Genomic DNA, 20,469 nt, shown 5'->3' with positions numbered 1-20,469 from the left:
CACCAATAAATTCTGGGTTGAGTAGTCTGAATAGGACCTTGTCACATATGAGTTTTGCTGCAGTAATGTATTGACAACTATTAAGGCTGCGTACAATTACTTGTAATAATATTTAACATTTGCATTTGCAAAGTCCAGTTATTAAAGTGTATAATTAATCATTCTTGTTAAAGCCAAAATAGGTAGACTGAATTGACTGTACAAAAATTCATAAACAAAGAAATAAAAGATTATTTCTTTTTTATATCTTGCACCTTAATAAATAGATAAAACAATGTCTTCAAGTAATACCAAAACAAAAAAGAAGGCATAGTCAATTGCTTGATGGTTTGAATGCAAAGCCTGGAACATGGGTGTTGTACACTTATGACAATAAAATTCTAGAATACTGGTATTGTGCGATCTTCCATTTGTTCAGAAATGCACCTTCTTCACACTGCTTTTTCAGGTGATTTTCTTCACTTTAGTCTCAAGATATCCTGAGTAGTTACTTCCCCCTCCCACAAAATTTTGGATTAATTTCATTCTATTCTGGCAACAGAAATTGAGGAAAACAATTTAGATCCTTTTATGGAAAACACAGTACAGTTCCTGCAAACTTTAACAAGTATCTTCAACATGTTTTAAAGTTATAACTGAGGCTACCATTCTTATTCTTCTTATGAACCATTAGATATATATATATATAAACTGTTGTCACAAATGATATATCATAGTATACACTTCAGTTGACCAACTATCATTGTTAAAGTTACTGAGAGAAAATTCAAGCTTGTGATATTCAAGCTTGTGCATTCTCACCCACAATTTTCATTCAAGTTATGAAAACCTTTGAAAAAAATCTGCTTCATAACATACAGAAGCATGAATGAAGTACTACTCTTCTAATCAATAAACAGCTATGTTTTGCCAAGTTCATGCATTTGCTCTGGAAGCTGTTCCTGCTCTTTTCACTTGACTGTAGAAAAGAAAGAGCATGAATTTGGAGGAAAATACATTAGCAGCTTGATTGATTCAAACAAGACTTTTTCATTACACATTGCTTTATGCTGTGAGGCATCTTTCAAATAGGTTTGCATAGCCCTAATTTTCATAGCAAGAACAGACGAGCTTTAATCACCATGAGTCCAGTGTGACAAATGAGTCATATAATTGAAAATTTGGACTTTTGGGGGGTAAAGATACCCATATATGCAATGAAGAAAAGAACAGGATCCTGCAAAGCTCCTTTAATCCACAATTTAAAATTCGATATCTTCTTTGTTCCAAATACCCTTTCTCCCCACAGAAACCATCTTGAGGAAATTCCAAAAAGCTGCACATATGCAGAGCAGATTTTCATATCACATGGGGACTATCGGAGTCACCATCATAATCATCACTTTCAGAACTGCTTGTGAAAGTGCTACTAAGGGAATGCATAGATGGAAGGCTACTGCTCTCACTATCTAATGTTGAGGTAAGACTACTGCTCTCACTGTCTGAAGAAGAGGTAAGACTACTGCTCTCACTGTCTGATGGTGGGCTTGATGGAACAATCTGCTTTCCTGCAATTAAACACATAAAAATACAGTAATTAGTCTACACAAAGTTGGTATAACTTAGGCTGATACAGATACCTTAATATACAAAAGTTATCTATAATTTTAATCAACTTATTTCAAATAAATCTCTGTCACAAGGTTACATACAAAAATATCTAGTGAAGGTTTGCACAAGGCCATTTCACCATCAGTTGTCTTAAATCAGTGTTGTGGAGATACCAACTGGAGAACTTCCATAGATAGTCACAGGTCAGGGGTTCTTAACATTTTCTTCACAAAAGACCCCCTTTAAATACCTTTTGTGGCCACGGACTATTGCTATAGACCTCCAAGACTTAACTCAAGATTTAAATCATTACATTTCTTCAAGTCTTTTCGGACCCCTTGTGACGATATGCCCCACCCCAGGGGTCTGCGGACCAGAGATTGAGAACCACTGATAATAGGTAGATAAATGTGTAAGATAAGGTGGGGCCTACCATGATTTCAAGTCAGTTATAGATTTCTAAGAGTAGAAATCCATTAATTTCACGAGTAAACTTATTCAGATATACACAGGTTTCATGTTTCTCTGCAGATACATATGGGTTTACTCTAATTTTAATTTTTTTTTTTTATTTGATTTATATGCCGCCCTTCTCCGGAGACTCAGGGCGGCTTACAATGCGTTAAGCAATAGTCTTCATACTTTTGTATATTTTATACAAAGTCAGCTTATTGCCCCCACAAACTGGGTCCTCATTTAACCTACCTTAGAAAGGATGGAAGGCTGAGTCAACCTTGAGCCTGGTAAGATTCGAACCTGCAGTAATTGCAGGCAGCTGTGTTAATAACAGGGTGCTTTAAACCACCGTACTACCAAGGCTCTTTTATTACCAAGGCTATTTTATTACCTATGGCTGATAACATTTTATGCCCTAATGAATGTAACAGTATTTATGGTTCTACGGCATTTGTGCAAGTGTTGCTGCCCTAAACTGATCATGTTTGATCAAGAATTTTTTGAAGGTTTTTTTGTGTGTGTGTGTAATGAACAGGGATAAAGTTTGAAAACCCTGGTATTAATGTACCAGGCAGGAAAATTAGAACCATCTTTGTTTCATAAAAGTCAACTATTGTCAAATTTGGGGGTCCCAAAGATTTTAAACATTTCAAGCAATATACTGTTTATCCTAGCACCTACATCAGGGACCATCTTTAGTAATTTCACAGAGTGAATGGTCTTCAGACACTAGGTTGGGGTCCACTGCCCTACATATATGTGTGTGTGTATCCTACTTAATAGCACAACTGTTCCAAGGAGACTATTAAGGAAAAAGATCAGTTATTACAAAAATGTGCCTACCCATTATCTCATCACTGTATATCCCAAAAAAGTGGAACAATATAGAGACCACTAAATTTTAGCTGCAAACTAGATTCTTCAACAGACACTATTTCTGTACTTGCAACATGATACTTCAATCAGCTGATCCCAAGGACCTGGTTTACTTTGAAGCCCAAGCTTATTGAAGCAAAGCAGAGCTGTATCTGGTCAGTCCTTGTAATGGAAGACCATATGTTATATATCCATAATGGAAGAAAGAGAGATAGAAACATACACACAGTATTAAACAATGTGGATTAAATAGGCGGTTAATCTATTTCACACTTTTCTTAAACATTCAGGGAAGCTATGCAACTGTACAACTTGGAAAATATCTGGCAAATTTGCTGTATTGTTCTCTTTTCAAATTTGAGCACAATTCAATCTTAAAACTAGTAGAAATGCAGATAAGAGATATCACCATGAATAAAATTAAGTTATAGAAGTATGTTTAGCTTGCTATCGATGCAATTCTAAATTACTCTCTAAAATAAGCTACTGACAAAGAAGTTTCATCTGCTAGGAATGGAGGACCCACCTCTCACCTTTTCTCTCTTGGATAAGGGACAGGCGACGACGCTTTGTCTCAGCATCCAAGTTTTCCACCATCCTGTCAATACAGTTGTCCAGAACCAGTGACCGGGTCTTGGATAGTATTGTCCCTCTACATATCGGACACTCCACTTTACGTTTCATCCATTCATCAATGCAATAGGAGCAGAAACTATGTGCACAATTCAGAGTGACAGCCTATAAAAAAACAAGAATGCAAGAAAAGTGTCACTTTATAGAAGGTCCTTCTTTTGATCATCACAGTTTATCTCGGGGAAGAATTAATTGTATAAAAGAGAAATATAAAACCAGCACTTTCCAAGGTTATTCTGTATTTTCCACTGTGCAGTATAAGAGATTTTGTTCTTCCATAGTAAAGGTGGTCCTCAACAATTCATTTAGACTGTTCAAAGTTATAATAGCATTAAAAAATGTGACTTAGGACCATTTTTCACACTTATGACCACGGCAGCATCCCGGTGGTCATGTGATTTACATCCGGATCCTTGACAACTGACTCACATTTATGACGGTTGCAGTGCCCTGGGGACATGTGATCACTTTTGCGACCTTCTGACAAGCAAAGTCAATGGGGAAACAAGATTCACTTAACAACCATGTTGCTAATTTAACAACTACAGTGATTCACTTAATAAATATGGCAAAGAAAGTCATAAAATGGGACAAGACTCACTTCACAAATTTCTCACTTAACAACATAAATTTTGGGCTCAGTTGTGGTTTTAAGTTGAGGACTACCTATACTATCTACATTTATATTAGCGTTATATTTTGTATCATTTGAAGAAAAAGCAAAACTTCAAATAAAAAAATATAAATATATAAAAACAGTGTTATATAGCATTAAATCACTTCTGATTTAGTTAATTTACTTTCTAAGAGATTCTAGAAGCACTGAGGACCTGGATTGGGCACAACAGTCTTTACTTCAATCCAAGCAAGACCAAGTAAGACTATGTTTTTGGACCTTCTGGCTCCAAGGATCTTCCATCTTTGGGTTTGGATGGGTGGCATTGCCCAGACATAGATCCACTGTGCAATCTGGGGTCCTCCTGGCTTCTGGTATGCTTCCAGATGCTATTGAAGATGCTGGTTGTCACCTTTAAAGCCCCTCATTGCTTAGGGTCAGATTACATGTGGAACCATCTCTCCCTAATTGTTTCTACCTGTCCTACCAGAGCTGGCAGGAAAGGCATATGATTAACTGGCTGGGCCCAGAAGCAGAGCCTTCTCTGCTGTGACATCTGCCCTTTGGAACATCCTTCCTCCTTGAGATCAGATTAGCCCCATCCTTGTAGATCTCTTGTAAGGCCTTGAAAACTTGGTTTTGTGCCCAGGCCTGGGACCCTTGAGGTGGGTAAAGCCCATCTCCTAGTTGTGTGGATAATAGCTTAGATTAGGCCTTGCTGCTACAGGTATGTGTTTTTATTTATTTGCTTTTATATTGTGCATTTTATTTTATTGTTTTAGTTGCTTTACTTTAAGCTGCTTCGAGTCATATAAAAGTCAGATGGGTGGCTATATAAACTGAATAAATAAATAGCCATTCCCCTCACAAACATGACTCTGGGTGATTAACAAATTAAAACAATATGTAACCAACAAGGTAAAAACAATAATCAAAAATAAAAGAAACATAATATATGGCATCCAAGGCAGCCAATAACCAACCCACCTGGGCTCAGCTAATCATCTTATCCCCATGTCTGGGAAAAATCTGTTTTCTCCTCAGTATTAATTATTTTGGATTTTTTTTTCAAGTTCTGGTTTATAAAGAGAAGAATGTGTGGGACATAATACTGTAGCTGTCTGTCAAGGCAGAATTGTTCCAGAAAATAGGACAAGAAAAAGTGGGTTTCAGTTTAGAAAAGAGTACATTTTTGTTGAACATCAAAAAGAATCGCCTTGATGGTAGACCTTACTAGAAAGGTTGGGACAGAGCCTGAATGGTTATCTGTCAGAGATATGTACCGTAGCAGTTTGTGTACTGGGCAAGGGGATGGACTAAATTATTTCTAAGGTTCTTTCCAATTCTTAAATTTTATTATTTAAAACTTAACATATTAATACAGTATATAATTTTGGGGCCTGAATGATAGGAGAATCTTGGGAGCCAGTTCAGAGTTGACCCCTATGAGTTGCATCACACAAAAAGCATATCGGTGAGGAGATCTGTCCAATGACTTCTGCCAAGGACTGGTCTCAAAAGCAGGCCCATCTCTAGTGGCATCCAATCCAAGGAAGTACATTCAAGCTAGACATTAGGAGGTAGTTCCTGATAAGCCTTTGGAAGTGATTCCAAACTAAGTGGTGAGTTCTGCTTTACTGGAGGTCTTCAAATGGAGGCTATTACCCTTTTGAGACCTGTCTGATCTCAGCCAAGTCAATAAAAACCCAAAAGAAAGTCATCTAAAAGGATTATACAGTAAGTATGATTACAATAGGGTATAGCAGTGGGGACATGGAGAGCCAACAATTTGCATGCCAGCACCTGAAAACACACACTCACAAGTATCCATGTGTCTAACCTGGAAAAATGGGGCAAAGCAAAGGGAGCCATCTCAGAAAAACTTTATCCATTTCTGATATTCTCATGTTTGCCTCAATTGACTTTTTATTTGACTGTTGCTAAATAAATTGATCTGATATGCTCCAGTAGTTCTAGTCTACATTTTTAAAAAATCTTTTTTATAAGATCTTTTGTATCTTATTTAAGCTTTCCTCACAGGGAAGCTTTAAACTTTAATCTTCCCCCACAGTTTTCATGAAAACATGAAGAACAAACTTGCACTTTGCTCTAAAATTTTCTCTTTTGAACAAAACAATAGTATTTATTTTACCTCAATAAAGTGTTCAGAGCAAATTGTACACTGCAGCTCATTCTCCAATACATCGTTCATCTGGCTCAGTGCCTCCTCTTTTTGTGCTCTTGCTTTCTCCTTCTCCTCCTATGGCCAAGACAGAACACAAAAACACTAGGAATGCAATTGCTGAAGCTAGGAAATGGACAACATGCTACTTACAATGAAGTATTGTGTACTCAGAAATATAAATTTTGCCTATATGATTAGTTAAAATACTGCTTTTCAATCCACAACCATATTTAAACATAAAAAGGAAAAAATGAGGGCAGTTCACACTGTATCGGTGGAAAGGAAGACAGGAGCTTCCTGAAGAAATTTTATAGACACTTAAAAGAGGATTGTAGAATGTCTGCACTGTCCATTTTTCCATACGTTCATAGGTCTATTATTCATACCTTGGTTTCTTTCAATTCCCTATCCTTGGCTTTAATTATTTCTTCAAAATCTTTCTTATTACGATTCAGTTCTTCCATCAGGGCCTGATGCTAAAAATTAAAAGCAAACAAAAACAGTTTCGGCAAAATAATTTGATATGCTGCATTCAAATTAATATCTCTGAAGCTGGTTGCCACGGAAATTCAATTCTTCTGAATGTGTTCCATAAAGCGTACAAATATTTGCCTATACATGATTATCAAACTATAAAACACTAAAAAAAGTAGAAATCTATGATAACACAGAGCTATTAACTTTAAAAATACGCACCAGACAAAATGATGAAAACAGTATTGCGGTGTTGTGTTGCAAACTCCACCCCTCTTGTATATGCATGTAATATCACAAGACACACACAAAAGGGCTGGATCCTACATCACGGCATTGCTTTCATCATTCTGCCCTCTTTGCCTCCATCCCTGCAGATGCTGCTGTATGGGTATCTATAATGCAGATACACATATACAGTATATTAAAGAAATACAGGTAGTCCTCGATTTACGACAATTCCTTTAGTGACTGTTCATTTACAACAGCACTGAAAAAAGTGACTTTGGACCGGTTTTTTCCACACTTTTGACCAGTGCAGCATCCCCATGGTCACGTGATAAAAATTCAGATGCTTGGCAACTGATTCATATTTATGACGGTTGCAGTGTCCTGGGGTCATGTGATCCCCTTTTGCAACCTTCTGACAAGCAAAGTCAATGGGGAAGCCAGATTCATTTAACAGCCGTGTTAACTTAACAACTGCAGTGATTCACTTAACAACTGTGGCAAGAAGAGTGAGACAACATTCACTGAACAAATGTCTCGCTTAGCAACATAAATGTTGGGCTCAACTGAGGTCATAAGTCAAGGACTAACTGTATATACATTTGGTACGTAAGTAAATTGTCTTCATTGCTGTCTCCTGCTGCTGCTGCTGCTGCTTCATCAGCTCGGACTAAAGCCCTCCCACCCTCTCAAATCACCACTGAAAACAATCTCTAAAAGAGAAAAGGAAAAAGCAGCAAGCAAAGAACGTGACCATCATTAGCACCACATGTACATACATACAAAAATACATACATATTCTTTATTTAAGAACTCTTATTTTTTATTTTAATAACATGGCACTGTTCTGGCATTTATTCGGACTTGATGGCTGAAGGAGAGTGTAAAATGTTGTTAAAGGATGAATAAATAAAATATTAATGGTCAGCATGAACAATTCCCGCAAAACAAGAAGTTGGCTACCTTTATCTCATAGGAGAAGCCAACACTATAATGACTTCCACTACACCAAGATACACAACTATTGTCCTAGCAATTTTTTAGTGGTCACATCTCCGTTATCTCTGAATTATATAAACTTCAGGAAAAACACAAACTTGTTAAGAAACCAACAGGAGGCAAAACGGAGATGAAAAGAAACAAATATAAAAAACAAAACAGGATGAATTCTGGACAAGTATCAAGTAGTTTGTCAAAACAATGCAAAATTGACAACTTGTTGACAGTCAGGCCTATGAAATACAGTAATATTAAAACTGTCAACACAGAGTTACAGCTATCAGGAACTAGCTTCTTTAGTAGGGCAAGATAATTGGTCTGGACATCAGGTGGACGAAGCAACTACAACTACAGAGCAACATGCTGCAGTCCCTCCCTGGAGAAACTATAAGTGACCATAGCTTCAGAACTGAATTTGTGGCAAAACAAAGGTTTTTAACTGTGTTCTCAATTTTTGACCAACAAAGTACGGCCTATAATCATGTGGTGGAGATATATGAATATTTTTATGTAAATAGGGCAAAAATATATTTTAAGGATACAAATAGCATAGGAATGCCAAAGTCAGTTAGATTGGCCTCAGAAAAAGATGGAACTGGCCCCAAAAAAAGTAAAATCCTGAGTGAACACAGAGGGGATAAACAGAACATAAAATAGAGCAGAGCAAAATCCATGGGGAAATGAAGAGATTTCTATGAATCTAATAACTAAGCTTTCTCGTTTAAGCAATTAAAAAGATAAATATCTCTAAAATTACCTGTAGTAGAACCTGAGCAAGTTGGTCCTTCAGTCTTTCTTCTCCATGTTCTTCATTTGCTCTCTACATAAATAACCGGATATGAATCACAAGCAGAAAAAAAATATTTAAAAAATCAATGTCAGTTTGCTGGATATCATGTACAAAAATTTTTCTCCGTACACTTATAAGAAAATGCAAGAGAGGACAATTACTGGTTGTGAAAACTAAAATTTTAAAATAAAATAAAAATAAAAATAAATCATGAAAAATCATCTTCACTTTTGCCAATCAAAAGTATATCCTGCTAAACACTATACTGTACTTTTAATATGAATGCTTCTATTGTTGAATGTTTAAAATCCTCTTTTGTTCTCTTCTAGGGCTAACCCTAACCCTCTCTCTTCCACCCACCAAACAACAAGTTTAAAGAAACAGATAAAGCAGCAAAACATCAATGGTTGTTATCATACCAGAAGAAAAAAAACCACCTTCAGCTGAAAACACTTGAACCTAGTAACTGCTATTGAATTTTTTGTTACCTTTTCCAAAAGTGTTTTTAAAGTGTTGTTTATTGAAAATATGCAACTTAAAATATGTTACAAAATATCTTCCCCAAAGAATAACAGGTCTGGAGAAGTAGAGCCGGTAATCAGAATATATATTCCATGAATATTAAATATTTATTTAATATTTATTTTTCGTCAAATGAAATTACTCTTTTATCTTAAAGGAGAGTTCTTTGTAACTGAAAACTATATTTTAAACAAGAATAAAGGATAAAGAATAAAAATGCTGTTTTATTCTTGAAAAACACCCAGGGAACTACATCATTTCCCACAGGGGCACATATTAGTGCTTCAAATTCTAATTTTTAAAAATAAACATACTAGAATTCCCTAGAATCGTCATATTACCCAAGACTGAAATTTGAAAAACCTATGGAGAGAGGAAACCTTTCACATTTTCAAGTTCTGTGGAGAAAGGAGAGGATCACTGAAATTGGGTGATGGTGACTAAAAATCTGAAAAGATTTGCCAATATTAAAAAAGCTGACCTTTCCCTCCCTCTGGTCATTCATGTTTAGGGATGATCATTTTTTAGGAAGCCAAAGGATGTATTCTTTCTTTGAATGAAGTGCTGGTACTGCACTACAAAAGACAGCAGGTTATGCATAAAATAGGCTTAAAAAGTTAAAAATTATGTAACTAAACTTACCAAAAAGTTCCCTTTTTCAGATGTTTACAAATGTTACTTTTATTAGACTACTACTTTACCCCAAATATTGGCATTTCCAAGGACATTGCAGTGCTCCCCACCCCTTAGTTTAAGTTCATCCTAAAAGCTTGCCTATTTTAAAAGATAAATGAAAGCTTATCATGGTTATACCTACCTGTAGTTCATTACAGAAAGATTTCTCTAGCTGTTCGACTTGTTGCTGCTGCTGCTGCTGCTCGGTACATAACTGTTCTTGCAGTTGTTGCAGCTCCTGCTCCAATACCTGAATCTCTTTTGGAGCAAATTTGGGCTTTTGTTTTACAGTCAAGACTGCTGTCTGCTTCTCCTGCACTTTGGCTTTGAGCTTTGTCATGTCTTCCAGAGTTTTTATTACTTGTTCCAAACTGTTCCAAGACTGTTCCAGACTTGGTGTTTTTTGTTCCTTAGAGATGAGAAACACTTGATCAGGCTGAACAGAGTTACAGTGGTTTTTCTTCTTCTCCTTTTTGCTTGGCTTTGACGACAATAGTACTATGGTTTCCGTGTTTTCCGTTGGTGGTTTAGACAGATCGATACTGCCTTCCTGAGATTTTCCCAAAGAGTCATTATCAGAGGATACTCGATCTCTCTTGGATCTAGAATGGGAAGGCCCTTCGGCTCCAGATGTCTCCGATTCCTCCAAGCTAATTTTACGTTTACTTCTGTCCTTTACTTTCTCTGTCACCTGGTCATTTTTCAGCGCCAAAAATGGGCTAATTATCTTCCTTTCTTCCTTTATCAGTGTATATTCGTACTCAGCAGTTTCTTTGTGTTTTAAAGGCACACCTAATTGGATAAAGTCCCCCTCTTGTAAAATATAGGCCCTTGAAGGGTCAATGCGTTCACAGTTCAGCCAGACACCATTTAGGCTCTGTAGAAATTAAAAAAAAAACATTTTTTAAAAAAAAGAACTATGGAGAATTTATGGGGGAAAACACAGGAAAAAAATTGGGGGAAAAAAGTGATCCAAACTAAAAGTGATTCAATGGATAAGCAGATTTAATATGGCCATTAAGGAATGTCTTTATTTATTTAATAATTTATTTAGCCTGGCTTCTAATTAGCTAATTAATAACCAGATCAATATAATACTCTTTACCAGCCTCTTGTATGGGTTTATGACAATTTGCCACAGCCAACTTGGTAAGTTGGCCACGGCAAGTAGGCCATGGTGAGTTGGCTGTGGCGAGTTGTCCATACCGTACACCTCTACTAGAAGCGAAAGTGCCTAAACAGAAATCTGCTACCAAGATAGAAATCTCAAAAAAATTCTAGCATCAAGTTCTGATTATGTAATGCAAGCTGTTTTAACAGCTATTGCTTTTAACTTCTTAGGAATCTTAACTACTTGGTCAAGCAAATCATACTGGATCACTCCCACTCCCAATGAGTGCAGCTTCAGAGGAATGCAGTGTTATCATGTAGGCATCTTCACTGCAAGACAAAATACAGTTAATTTACAAGTCTGATAGGATGCTTCAAATATGTAGAAGTGACTTCTGTCTACTATAACATCACAGTTACAGAGATTGCTTTCTAAATACAGAATATTGTTTTATAACCATTACAAAATAACCAAACATTAGCTCCGAGATAATTAATTTTTTTTCTAGCAAATTTCTGGAAGACAGTTTCAAAAACAGTCTAGTGCTTACAAATGCTTGTTATATAATATCTGGAGCTAAGCAAAAATCTACCAGCCAACAAATATTCTAGGCAGTGTGAAGTGAACGCAGCAAAACATTAATTACTTGGGTTGAAGTAGTACTTAATGAAAAGCAGAAGCCCAGCAAAGCAAATTGTAATTGATTAATTGTTCCTAAAGTCACCTCTACAGTAGACTGGCTGTCAAATTACTTCCATTATCTGGAAAAGACTATAGCTGTTGGCTGATTTAATTTAATGGATGACAACATAATTTCTTTTTAAAAAATCATTCTGTATATTATAAATCTTTAAAAAGATCATAGAATACCTGTTGTAGATATCAAAGTGCCCAGGCAACTTATAATACAAAATAGTATACAGTAAAACTCCACATCCACTTCAACAGGAAGTGGCCAAAATTTATTAGTGAATCAAAACACTTCATCCCATTGGTATGTTTTTATTTTATTGGCTTCAGCATAACGTTTAGTGTAATATTCTTTCAAACGATGCATGGATGATTTTTATTGTTGATGATTTTAAATATGTTCTCTTACATGGAAAAAAATATGGTATGGAATACAATAATTTGGGGGGGTGGAATCTCCTAAAGACCAGATTCATATACAGGTACTCGTAACTGCAAATGGTTGCAAAACAAGGTGGTCTCTAAACGTGGGCTACCTGTATCACAATAAACCACATTTCTGATTTACCCTAAATCATAACACAGATCTAAGGTTGCCTCAAAAAACATTGGGTTTGTTAGTCAGAGAGAAGCCACTTCTTAGAGCCTTTGAAGCATCTTAACCTCAAGAAGTTTCTTGAATACTTTGGAAAAGGGAAGGCTCAAGGGACAGAATTAACTAGGCCCAAAGAAGATCATTAATACAAGACCTGGTATAAGACTAGGAGACCTAAGAGCCTACAGAATTTCATGAGAACTAGGATAAAATCTATTTTCCAGAAGAGAATGGTGGATTCAGAGATTTGCTACTAGTCCTCTTCCTCCCTCATCAATGAATAATTCATATTTCTTTCTGATTGGCCCACATTTTATGCTTTTTTTTGTTTCTCCTATGGCATTAATACAGGTAGTTATTTAACATCCACTAGTTCAGCAATCACTTGAAGTTATGACAGTGCAGGACAAGGGATACTTACAACGGATCCTCATAGCTGCAATCACTGCAGCATCTCCACAGTCATATGGTCATGATTTGGGCACTGGGCGACTGGACTGCAGTTACAACATTGCAGCATCCTCTGCAATGCAACATGATCACCATTTGCGACCTTCATTCCCATTTCCAACAAGCAAAGTCAATGGGGAAGCTAGTAGGGCACAAATACCGGTGACCATTGGATGCTGTAGCCATGTAGGATTCACCTAACATCAGTAACTGGAGCTGCCAGAACTGCCATCGTAAGTTGGCACAGTCATGTGGCACTGTGCCTTACAACCGTGTTGCTTAACAACAAAGTTCTGGTCCCAATGACCATTGGTAAGAGAGGGGTACTTTTAACGGGTAAGTCAGCTCCATTTGAACCGCAGCCCAATTAGAAGCCCCGTTTCCTTTTCCTTGGGAATCTGAGGAAATGAAGCTACTGGGGATTAGAGACTTCCCAAAAGCAAGGTGAATACCAAGCAAAAGAAAAGAAAAGTAATCAGCAGAAAATATGCTATTGTGATGATCCTGGCCACGCAAATAGCTGGCAGAGCACTCAGCCATTTGTGGTATCTGGGGCAAGGCAGGGTTTGAACTGGAAAAGAGAGCTATCTTCTTCCACAGGAACCAACATCTTGTCTTTCTATCTCTGCTTTTAGTGTGGGGGGAAAGGGGAAAGTATCCATACCAGAATGCCCAAGCTCTGAGGTGGGAAAAACTGCTGATTTACTCAGGATTATTTAAAGAATTACACTAGATAATACATGACATAAGGTAGGAATGATCTCTTGTGCATTAGACCTTCCCAATTCCTCTGCATTGTTCCCAAAAATCTTTAAGACAATAGGGGTCTCCTGAACATGAAATTAATCATGTGTCAGTTGGGAGTATGATCCAACCAAGGAAAGAAATTAAGTGATAAGGGGCCTCCCATTAACATCAACCTTTAGTTATTGTCCATTAAATATCTTCATCAATTCTTCAGCTAAGAAGTGAGCTATGAACAGTCCTTCAGAAGTTAACAGACTGCAGTTGCCACAGTCTGTTATCATTGACCATACTAGTTAACGTTGATGAAATTTAAAATGTCCTTATCATCTTGCCAATCCCCAATCCAGTTGATAAATTTAAAGTATACTGTAAAACATAATAATCTTGCATTCTGGATGACATTTTCACAAACAAAGTTCCTGAATCTGTTGGTTTTTTTTTTATTATAGCAGGCTAGGTTCCAAAAACTGCTTAATTTTCAAAAATCACCTACAAAATAAAGATATATTTCTATCATTAAAACTTAGGCCTTTCCAGGTCATTTTTTCAAACTGGTTTCCACATTCTGCATCTTTCACTTCTTCTGATTAATTTACCTTGTTATCCATCACGGTCCACTGGCCATTGGCATTTTGCTTGAAAATGCAGTGATTCCGAGAGATCATCAGTGGACAGGATTTTGATGTCAGCTGATAAGTGACACCACCTCCTCGACCTATAGTTACCTAAACAAAGAAATGGACAAAGTGTTTTTTAAGTTTTAATCTAATGAATTATTATAAGCCAGAAGGGGACTTTTCTTTTTGAAAGATATGGGACATTTTCACTTCATTTAAAAATACATCACCCTTCACAGGTTACAGGGGCCATGGTTAGTAATACGATTATATCACCAAAGTGAGCAGAATCCAATATTTCAGTCCTTTTGCCGAGCAACAAATATATTTACCAAAACAATTTTTTTTAAAAATCTCACTTTTACAAATCATTTTTACTTTAATTATAATCATACCCTGTTTCCCCCAAAATAAGACATCCCCTGATAATAAACCCAACCGGGCTTTTGAACGCATGGCAATAAGGCCAAGTGCTTATTTCAGGGCTCAAAAAAATATATGACAGGGTCTTATTTTCAGGGAAACATGATAGTTTAGAACTTTAAAAGATAATTATATACATACATCAAAAAGAAACCTTAATTTAGCTAAATGGAACACCAAAACAGGTATTATTTATATACTTATTTATATACTTATTTATATACACTTCTCGCTGTGGCTCCTGCCCTTTGGAATATCTTATCTCCCACCCTCCTAATTTTCATAAGAGCCGTACAACCTGATTCTGTCTGGGGTCCCAATGGGAAGTTTACATTGGAGGCAGTTGACTAATTAAAAGTTAATCCAACCTCCCTCCCCCCCCCCCCCCCGTATATCCAGCTCCTTCCTTTTCCGTCTTGCGTTAATGATTTTATTTTATCTATTCTGTCATTTTATATTTTATATTTTTAATGTTTATTAAGCTGTAAGCGGACCAGAGTTGTTTGAAACATGGGCAGCAAATAAATTTAATAAATAAGTAATTAATAAAACATGCATAATTTATTGATATGGGAATTCTTTGGGTTATGAAAAATGGAGTTGAGGTATCCCACAAGGTGTATGTATTGCTCATCCAATTTACACTACCATATAAATTTCCTGTAGTTCTCATACCTGAAGCAGCCAAAAAGTACTGCACTATTTATTAACATAACTTGAAAAGTAATACTTGCTGTCCATACATGAAGCAACATCTGTGTGTTTAGAGAGAGAGGTGTTTTACAATAAATAAAAAGGTAAAAGTTCCCCTTGCAGATATGTGCTAGTTGTTCCCGACTCTAAGGTCTAAGGTACTCATCGTTTCAAAGCCAAGAGCCAGTGCTGCCTGAAGACGTCTCCGTAGTCATGTGGCTGGCATGACTAAACACCAAAGGCACACAGAACATTGTTACCTTCCCACCAAAGGTAGTCCCTATTTTTCTACTTGCATTTTTTATGTGCTTTCAAACTGCTAGGTTGGCAGAAGCTGGGACAAGTAATGGGAGCTCACCCCATTATGCAGTACTAAGGATTCAAACCGCTGAACTGCCGACCTTTTGATCGACAAGCTCAGCGTCTTAACCACTGAGCCCCTTTACAATAAATAGTTAGCCACATATACAGATACAAATTCAGCAAGGTTTTCCTTTTTTTTTTTTAAAGTCATGGATCCTGATATTTAAAAAAAGAAAATCCATGAATCTCTGATCAAGAAACAGGGCTTAGAAAGCTGGCTATGTTCAAGTGAGCTTTGTTTGTGTTTGTGCATGAGCTTAAAGTCTCTCATAAATATGAAAGCCTAACTTCCTGGAGAAGATTCTAATGCTGGGAAAGGTGGAAGGAAAGAGATGATGGTGATCACGGGTAACGTGGATGGACTCAGTTCCATTGATGATGGGTATATCACTAGAAGAAAGATCAGATTAGGATCCCATATTCCTATACTTATGCATTTATCTTACCATATGCTAAATATGAAAACTTTCCGTATCATCAGTATCATACTACCAACCTGCCTTCCATTGAGGACTTGTATACTGCACCAGTCAAAAAGAGGGCTGTGAAAATATTTACAGACTCCTCGCATCCTGGACATAAACGGTTTCAACTCCTACCCTCAAAACGACACTATAGAGCACTGCACACCAGAACAACTAGACACAAGAACAGTTTTTTCCCGAACGCCATCACTCTGCTAAACAAATAATTCCCTCAACACTGTCAAACTAGTTACTAAGTCTGCATTACTATTAATCTTCTCGTCATTCCTATCACCCATCTCCTCCCATTTATGACTGTATGATTGTAACCTTGTTGCTGATATCCTTAAGATTTATATTGACTGTTTCCCTATGACTATCATTAAGTGTTGTACCTTATGATTCTTGACGAATGTATCTTTTCTTTTATGTACTCCGAGAGCGTATGCACCAAGACAAATTCCTTGTGTGTCCAATCACACTTGGCCAATAAAGAATTCTATTCTATTCTATTCTATTCTATTCTATTCTATTCTATTCTATTCTAGTCTAGTCTAGTCTAGTCTAGTCTAGTCTAGTCTAGTCTAGTCTAGTCTAGTCTAGTCTAGTCTAGTCTATCTATTCTATTCTATTCTATTCTATTCTATTCTAGTCTATCCTATCCTATCCTATCCTATTCTGAGATAACATCTGCCAGCTCCTTCAGAACTCTGGGAAGTAATCCATCAGGTCCCAGTGATTTATATTAATCAAGATTAGCTTTGTATTCTCTTACTATTCTCTTGCTTATTTTAATTTTCATTTCTAGTCTGTCTTTTACAGTTATTTTTTTGGTCGGTTGGGTTATAGGGTTTTTTTGCGTGAAGACTGATGCAAAGAATTAATTAAGCAGCTGTGCTTTCTCTCTAGTGCCTGTTGCTTCCTTGCCATCTTCCCTCTTCTATTCTATTCTATTCTATTTCAAATTCTGATTTTGTCCTGGAAGATACAGGTAGTCCTCAAATTATGACTACAACTGAGCTCAAAATTTCCATTGCTAAGCAAGATAGTTATTGAGCTTTGCTCCATTTTACAACCTTTCTTCCCAGAGTTATTAAATGAACCTGGCAGCTTCCCCATTGACTTTGCTCATCAGAAGGTGCAGAAAGTGATCACATGATCCCAGGACACTACAACCATCATAGATACATTCCAGTTGCCAAGCATCCAAATTTTGATCATGTGATCATGGGGATGCTGCAATGGTCATTAAGGGTGAAAAATGGTCATAAGTCACTTTTTCCATGCCGTTGTAACTTTGAACAGTCACTAAATGAATTGTGTAAGTTGTGAACTACCTGCATTATCAAATCTTCCTATCTTTGTGTAATATGCATGCAATAAACAACCACACCATCCCATCTTTTCGGTCAGTGATAGCTAACCTTTTCCAGACTGAGTGCCCAAAGCGCACATGCGTCTGAACCCCCAAAATGCAATGTACATGTGGCCCTGCACATGCACCCCACCCACCGTGCATGCGTGCATGGCCCCTGCATGTGCCCCTGCACATATGCGTGCATCTCCCTGCATGCACCACCGAGCATGCACACGCATCCCCCGCATGTGCCCTGTGCATGCGCACGTGCCCCCTGCATGCACCCCAGAGACCCGAAGACCAGTTGGGCAGCGGGAAGTGTGCACGCATGCGTGACACAACTGAGCAGGGGCAACGGCTCATATGCCATACGTTTGCCATCACAGTTCTAGGTCATTTATAAAGATACAGGGCAGCACTATTTCCCCTCAGAGATGAGGCAGAACCATTTGCGAAGACCCTTGGGATGTAAATCCATCAGACAGCAGTACCATCCAGCCCCCATTTCTATCATCCCGCCCACAAGGATACATTATGAGTCGTGGGACATATTTTCTTGCAAAAACTAAAAGGGCAAACCTAAAAAAAAAAGGGGGGTGGGTGGGGAGGTGGCAAATCTGAAAGCTGTTCCATGAGGATAAAAAAAAAAGTAATGTTTTATGCTTCACACTTTGCTTTAGAAGAGAAAATCCAAGATCAAGACCAAGAAGGGAATTAATTAAATAAATGTAAAAGGACAGCTCTCCGAAATAAAGAGAGAGCTGTCCTTCATAATGAAGAGCCCGTGGTCACTGTAATTTATCAAAGACTTTACCAAAGGTTTGCTGAAGTCGAGGAGGCGTTGTTTTTTTTTTTGAAACTTGATAACTTCAAGTTGTGAACTTCAACTCCCACGCATGCTGGCTTGGGATATTCTGGAAATTGAAGTTCACTCATCTTAAAGTTGCCAAGTTTCAAAGCCACTTATTCGCAGCATCCCTTCAATACTCTTACACCGAAGTAGTCACTGTCTTAAAAAAAATAGGTTACTCTGGCACAGGGGTTCTTCCCCCCCCCCACCACCCACCACCACCCCAAGATCCTGGCTAGCAGTTCCAGAATGCCATTCCCTTAACGCAGCAAGGTGGGTTTCCACGCAGTTATCCTCAACGCGGACCACTTAAATAATAATTTAAAAAAAAAAAAAAAAAGGCTGGCAGGTTCCTGGGAGCACAGAGGCACCCCACGAATGTAATTCCTAAGCAGCCGCCAGGGGGCGCGGGAGGGGCTCTTGTCTCCCTCTTTTCGCCGTCCCTCCCTCGACCCTCAAGCCCTGGTCGAGAGAAAAGGCCTTTGGCCCTCTCACCTCGCTCCCATCCTCCAGCAGCAGCCACTCTTCATTCATGCCAACTCGCCTGAGGCACCAAGCTTGCCCCAGCCATCCTGAGGGACGAGAAATCCGGTCGTCGCCGCCAAAACACTCCGCCATCTTTCATGGCCCGCGCCACTTACAGGCAGAAGCAATCGCTCGATTTGAGCCGAACGGACCCTGCTCCTCCTAACGTCGGGCAAAGAGATCAACGTCTCGCCGCCTTCAGCCGCCCCCCACAAAGATGGTACCCAAAGCGTCAAAAGTTAGCAGGCCAGACTAATCGATAGCCGGAGGGAGCCGCGGGCGCAGTTGTTGCGTTTAGCTGATTCGTCAGCCGTATCACAAACCCAATTGACCCTTGCAGGGCTGATTGGGCGCTGCGATTTTACGCAGCGCTCAATGGCAAGGGGGCAATTTTGCCACAACTGCTGGTCTTCGGGCGCAATAACGCTTTGCAAACGGTCGCAAACTTTTTTTACTTTTATCGCCTCGAGGGGATTTAAGAATTATAGACTTTTATTTGCTTTTCTGCTGAAGTTAACAAGTGGAATTAGGGCAATGTCTGAAACAAATCTCTTTGTCCTCCAGGCACGTATGAAAACAGATTCGGAATTCAGCGGGTATGAAAATAAATTTATTTAATCCAGACCACCCTCTTCCAAGCATACCCAAATTCCCTCAGTAATTTATTTTACAATTTCATTATAAAATGAAGTTCACTTAATAGTTTAAATTAATTTTAACCGATTAAGCACCTTGTGCTCATTAAATTTCAAAAGCACTCAACAAATTAGGTTTTTTTTCCGTTTGGGGGTTTCTTTATTTTAGATAGCAAAATCGCGAAGTTGAACGTTTGACATCAGTTAAACATGTCTGCATAAAAGCAATATTTTTGAAATAGATTTCTCTTCCTTATTTTGAAATACTATGCCTATATGGAAAGTTTTATAGCAAACAGGAGAAATTCTTTTACTCAAACTTCCTTGAACCGCCAAATAAATTACCCAGACTTAATACACACACCAAAGAAGGTCTGTAAACACAAATAGTTAATTAAACCTGATTCTCAGAGGAATCCCACATTCACCAGAATAAACATCACATGAGAGGAACACACTCAAATACCACACTTTCATTAAAGATCCACCTCTTCTATAAAAATGTATGATTTCTGTACCACATTTGAAGCTACCTTTCAGGAGCAGATTCCTTACACCAACTCCTTTCCATGAAGGGACACCCTGACTCTGATCGGGATTCTCAAATTCTTTGCACACCTACCATACTGTAACTAGCAGCTGGTAATTTTAAAAGAACCACTTATTTGTGTGAAAGACAATGGGTGTGTTCATGCTACATCAAATTGAGCTGCATGTGCATACGCTTGTCCGCAAAGCTGGAAAGGTTGGAGAACTCTGGTTTACCGAGTTAGCATATTGTCCCCACCAATCCTCATTTTACCAACCATGAAAGGATGGATGGCTGAGTCAACCTTGACTCAAACTGCTGAAGTGCTGGTAGTCAGCAGAATTAGCCTGCAATACTGCATTCTAACCACTGCGTC

At 38.0% G+C, this 20,469-nt stretch overlaps 1 protein-coding gene across 4 annotated transcripts; it reads right to left on the bottom strand.

Moving 5' to 3' along the window:
- Nucleotides 1–544: 544 nt before the first annotated feature.
- On the bottom strand, nucleotides 545–19,241 carry RNF8 (ring finger protein 8). 4 transcript variants are annotated; one of them, XM_087883092.1, is made up of 8 exons: nucleotides 18,949–19,241; nucleotides 14,234–14,362; nucleotides 10,187–10,921; nucleotides 8,815–8,877; nucleotides 6,743–6,832; nucleotides 6,324–6,431; nucleotides 3,449–3,660; nucleotides 545–1,547 (listed from the first exon to the last, which is right to left on the bottom strand). In XM_087883092.1, the coding sequence occupies exons 1-8, from the start codon at nucleotides 19,027–19,029 to the stop codon at nucleotides 1,508–1,510; spliced, it is 1,458 nt and encodes a 485-aa protein (XP_087739218.1). In that variant the 5' UTR covers nucleotides 19,030–19,241; the 3' UTR covers nucleotides 545–1,507. The 4 variants fall into 4 exon arrangements, with proteins under 4 accessions (XP_087739218.1, XP_034283936.2, XP_034283937.1 ...); XM_034428045.3 differs by having other exon boundaries at nucleotides 3,456–3,660; XM_034428046.3 differs by having other exon boundaries at nucleotides 18,900–19,231.
- Between the last annotated feature and the right edge of the window lie 1,228 nt (nucleotides 19,242–20,469).

This window comes from Pantherophis guttatus, chromosome 1 (genome assembly GCF_059756535.1).
Source record: "Pantherophis guttatus breed Tessera chromosome 1, ASM5975653v1, whole genome shotgun sequence".
Lineage (NCBI taxonomy): Eukaryota > Metazoa > Chordata > Lepidosauria > Squamata > Colubridae > Pantherophis > Pantherophis guttatus.
Note: the sequence above shows the minus strand (reverse complement) of the source record. Positions and strands in the feature narration are given on the sequence as shown.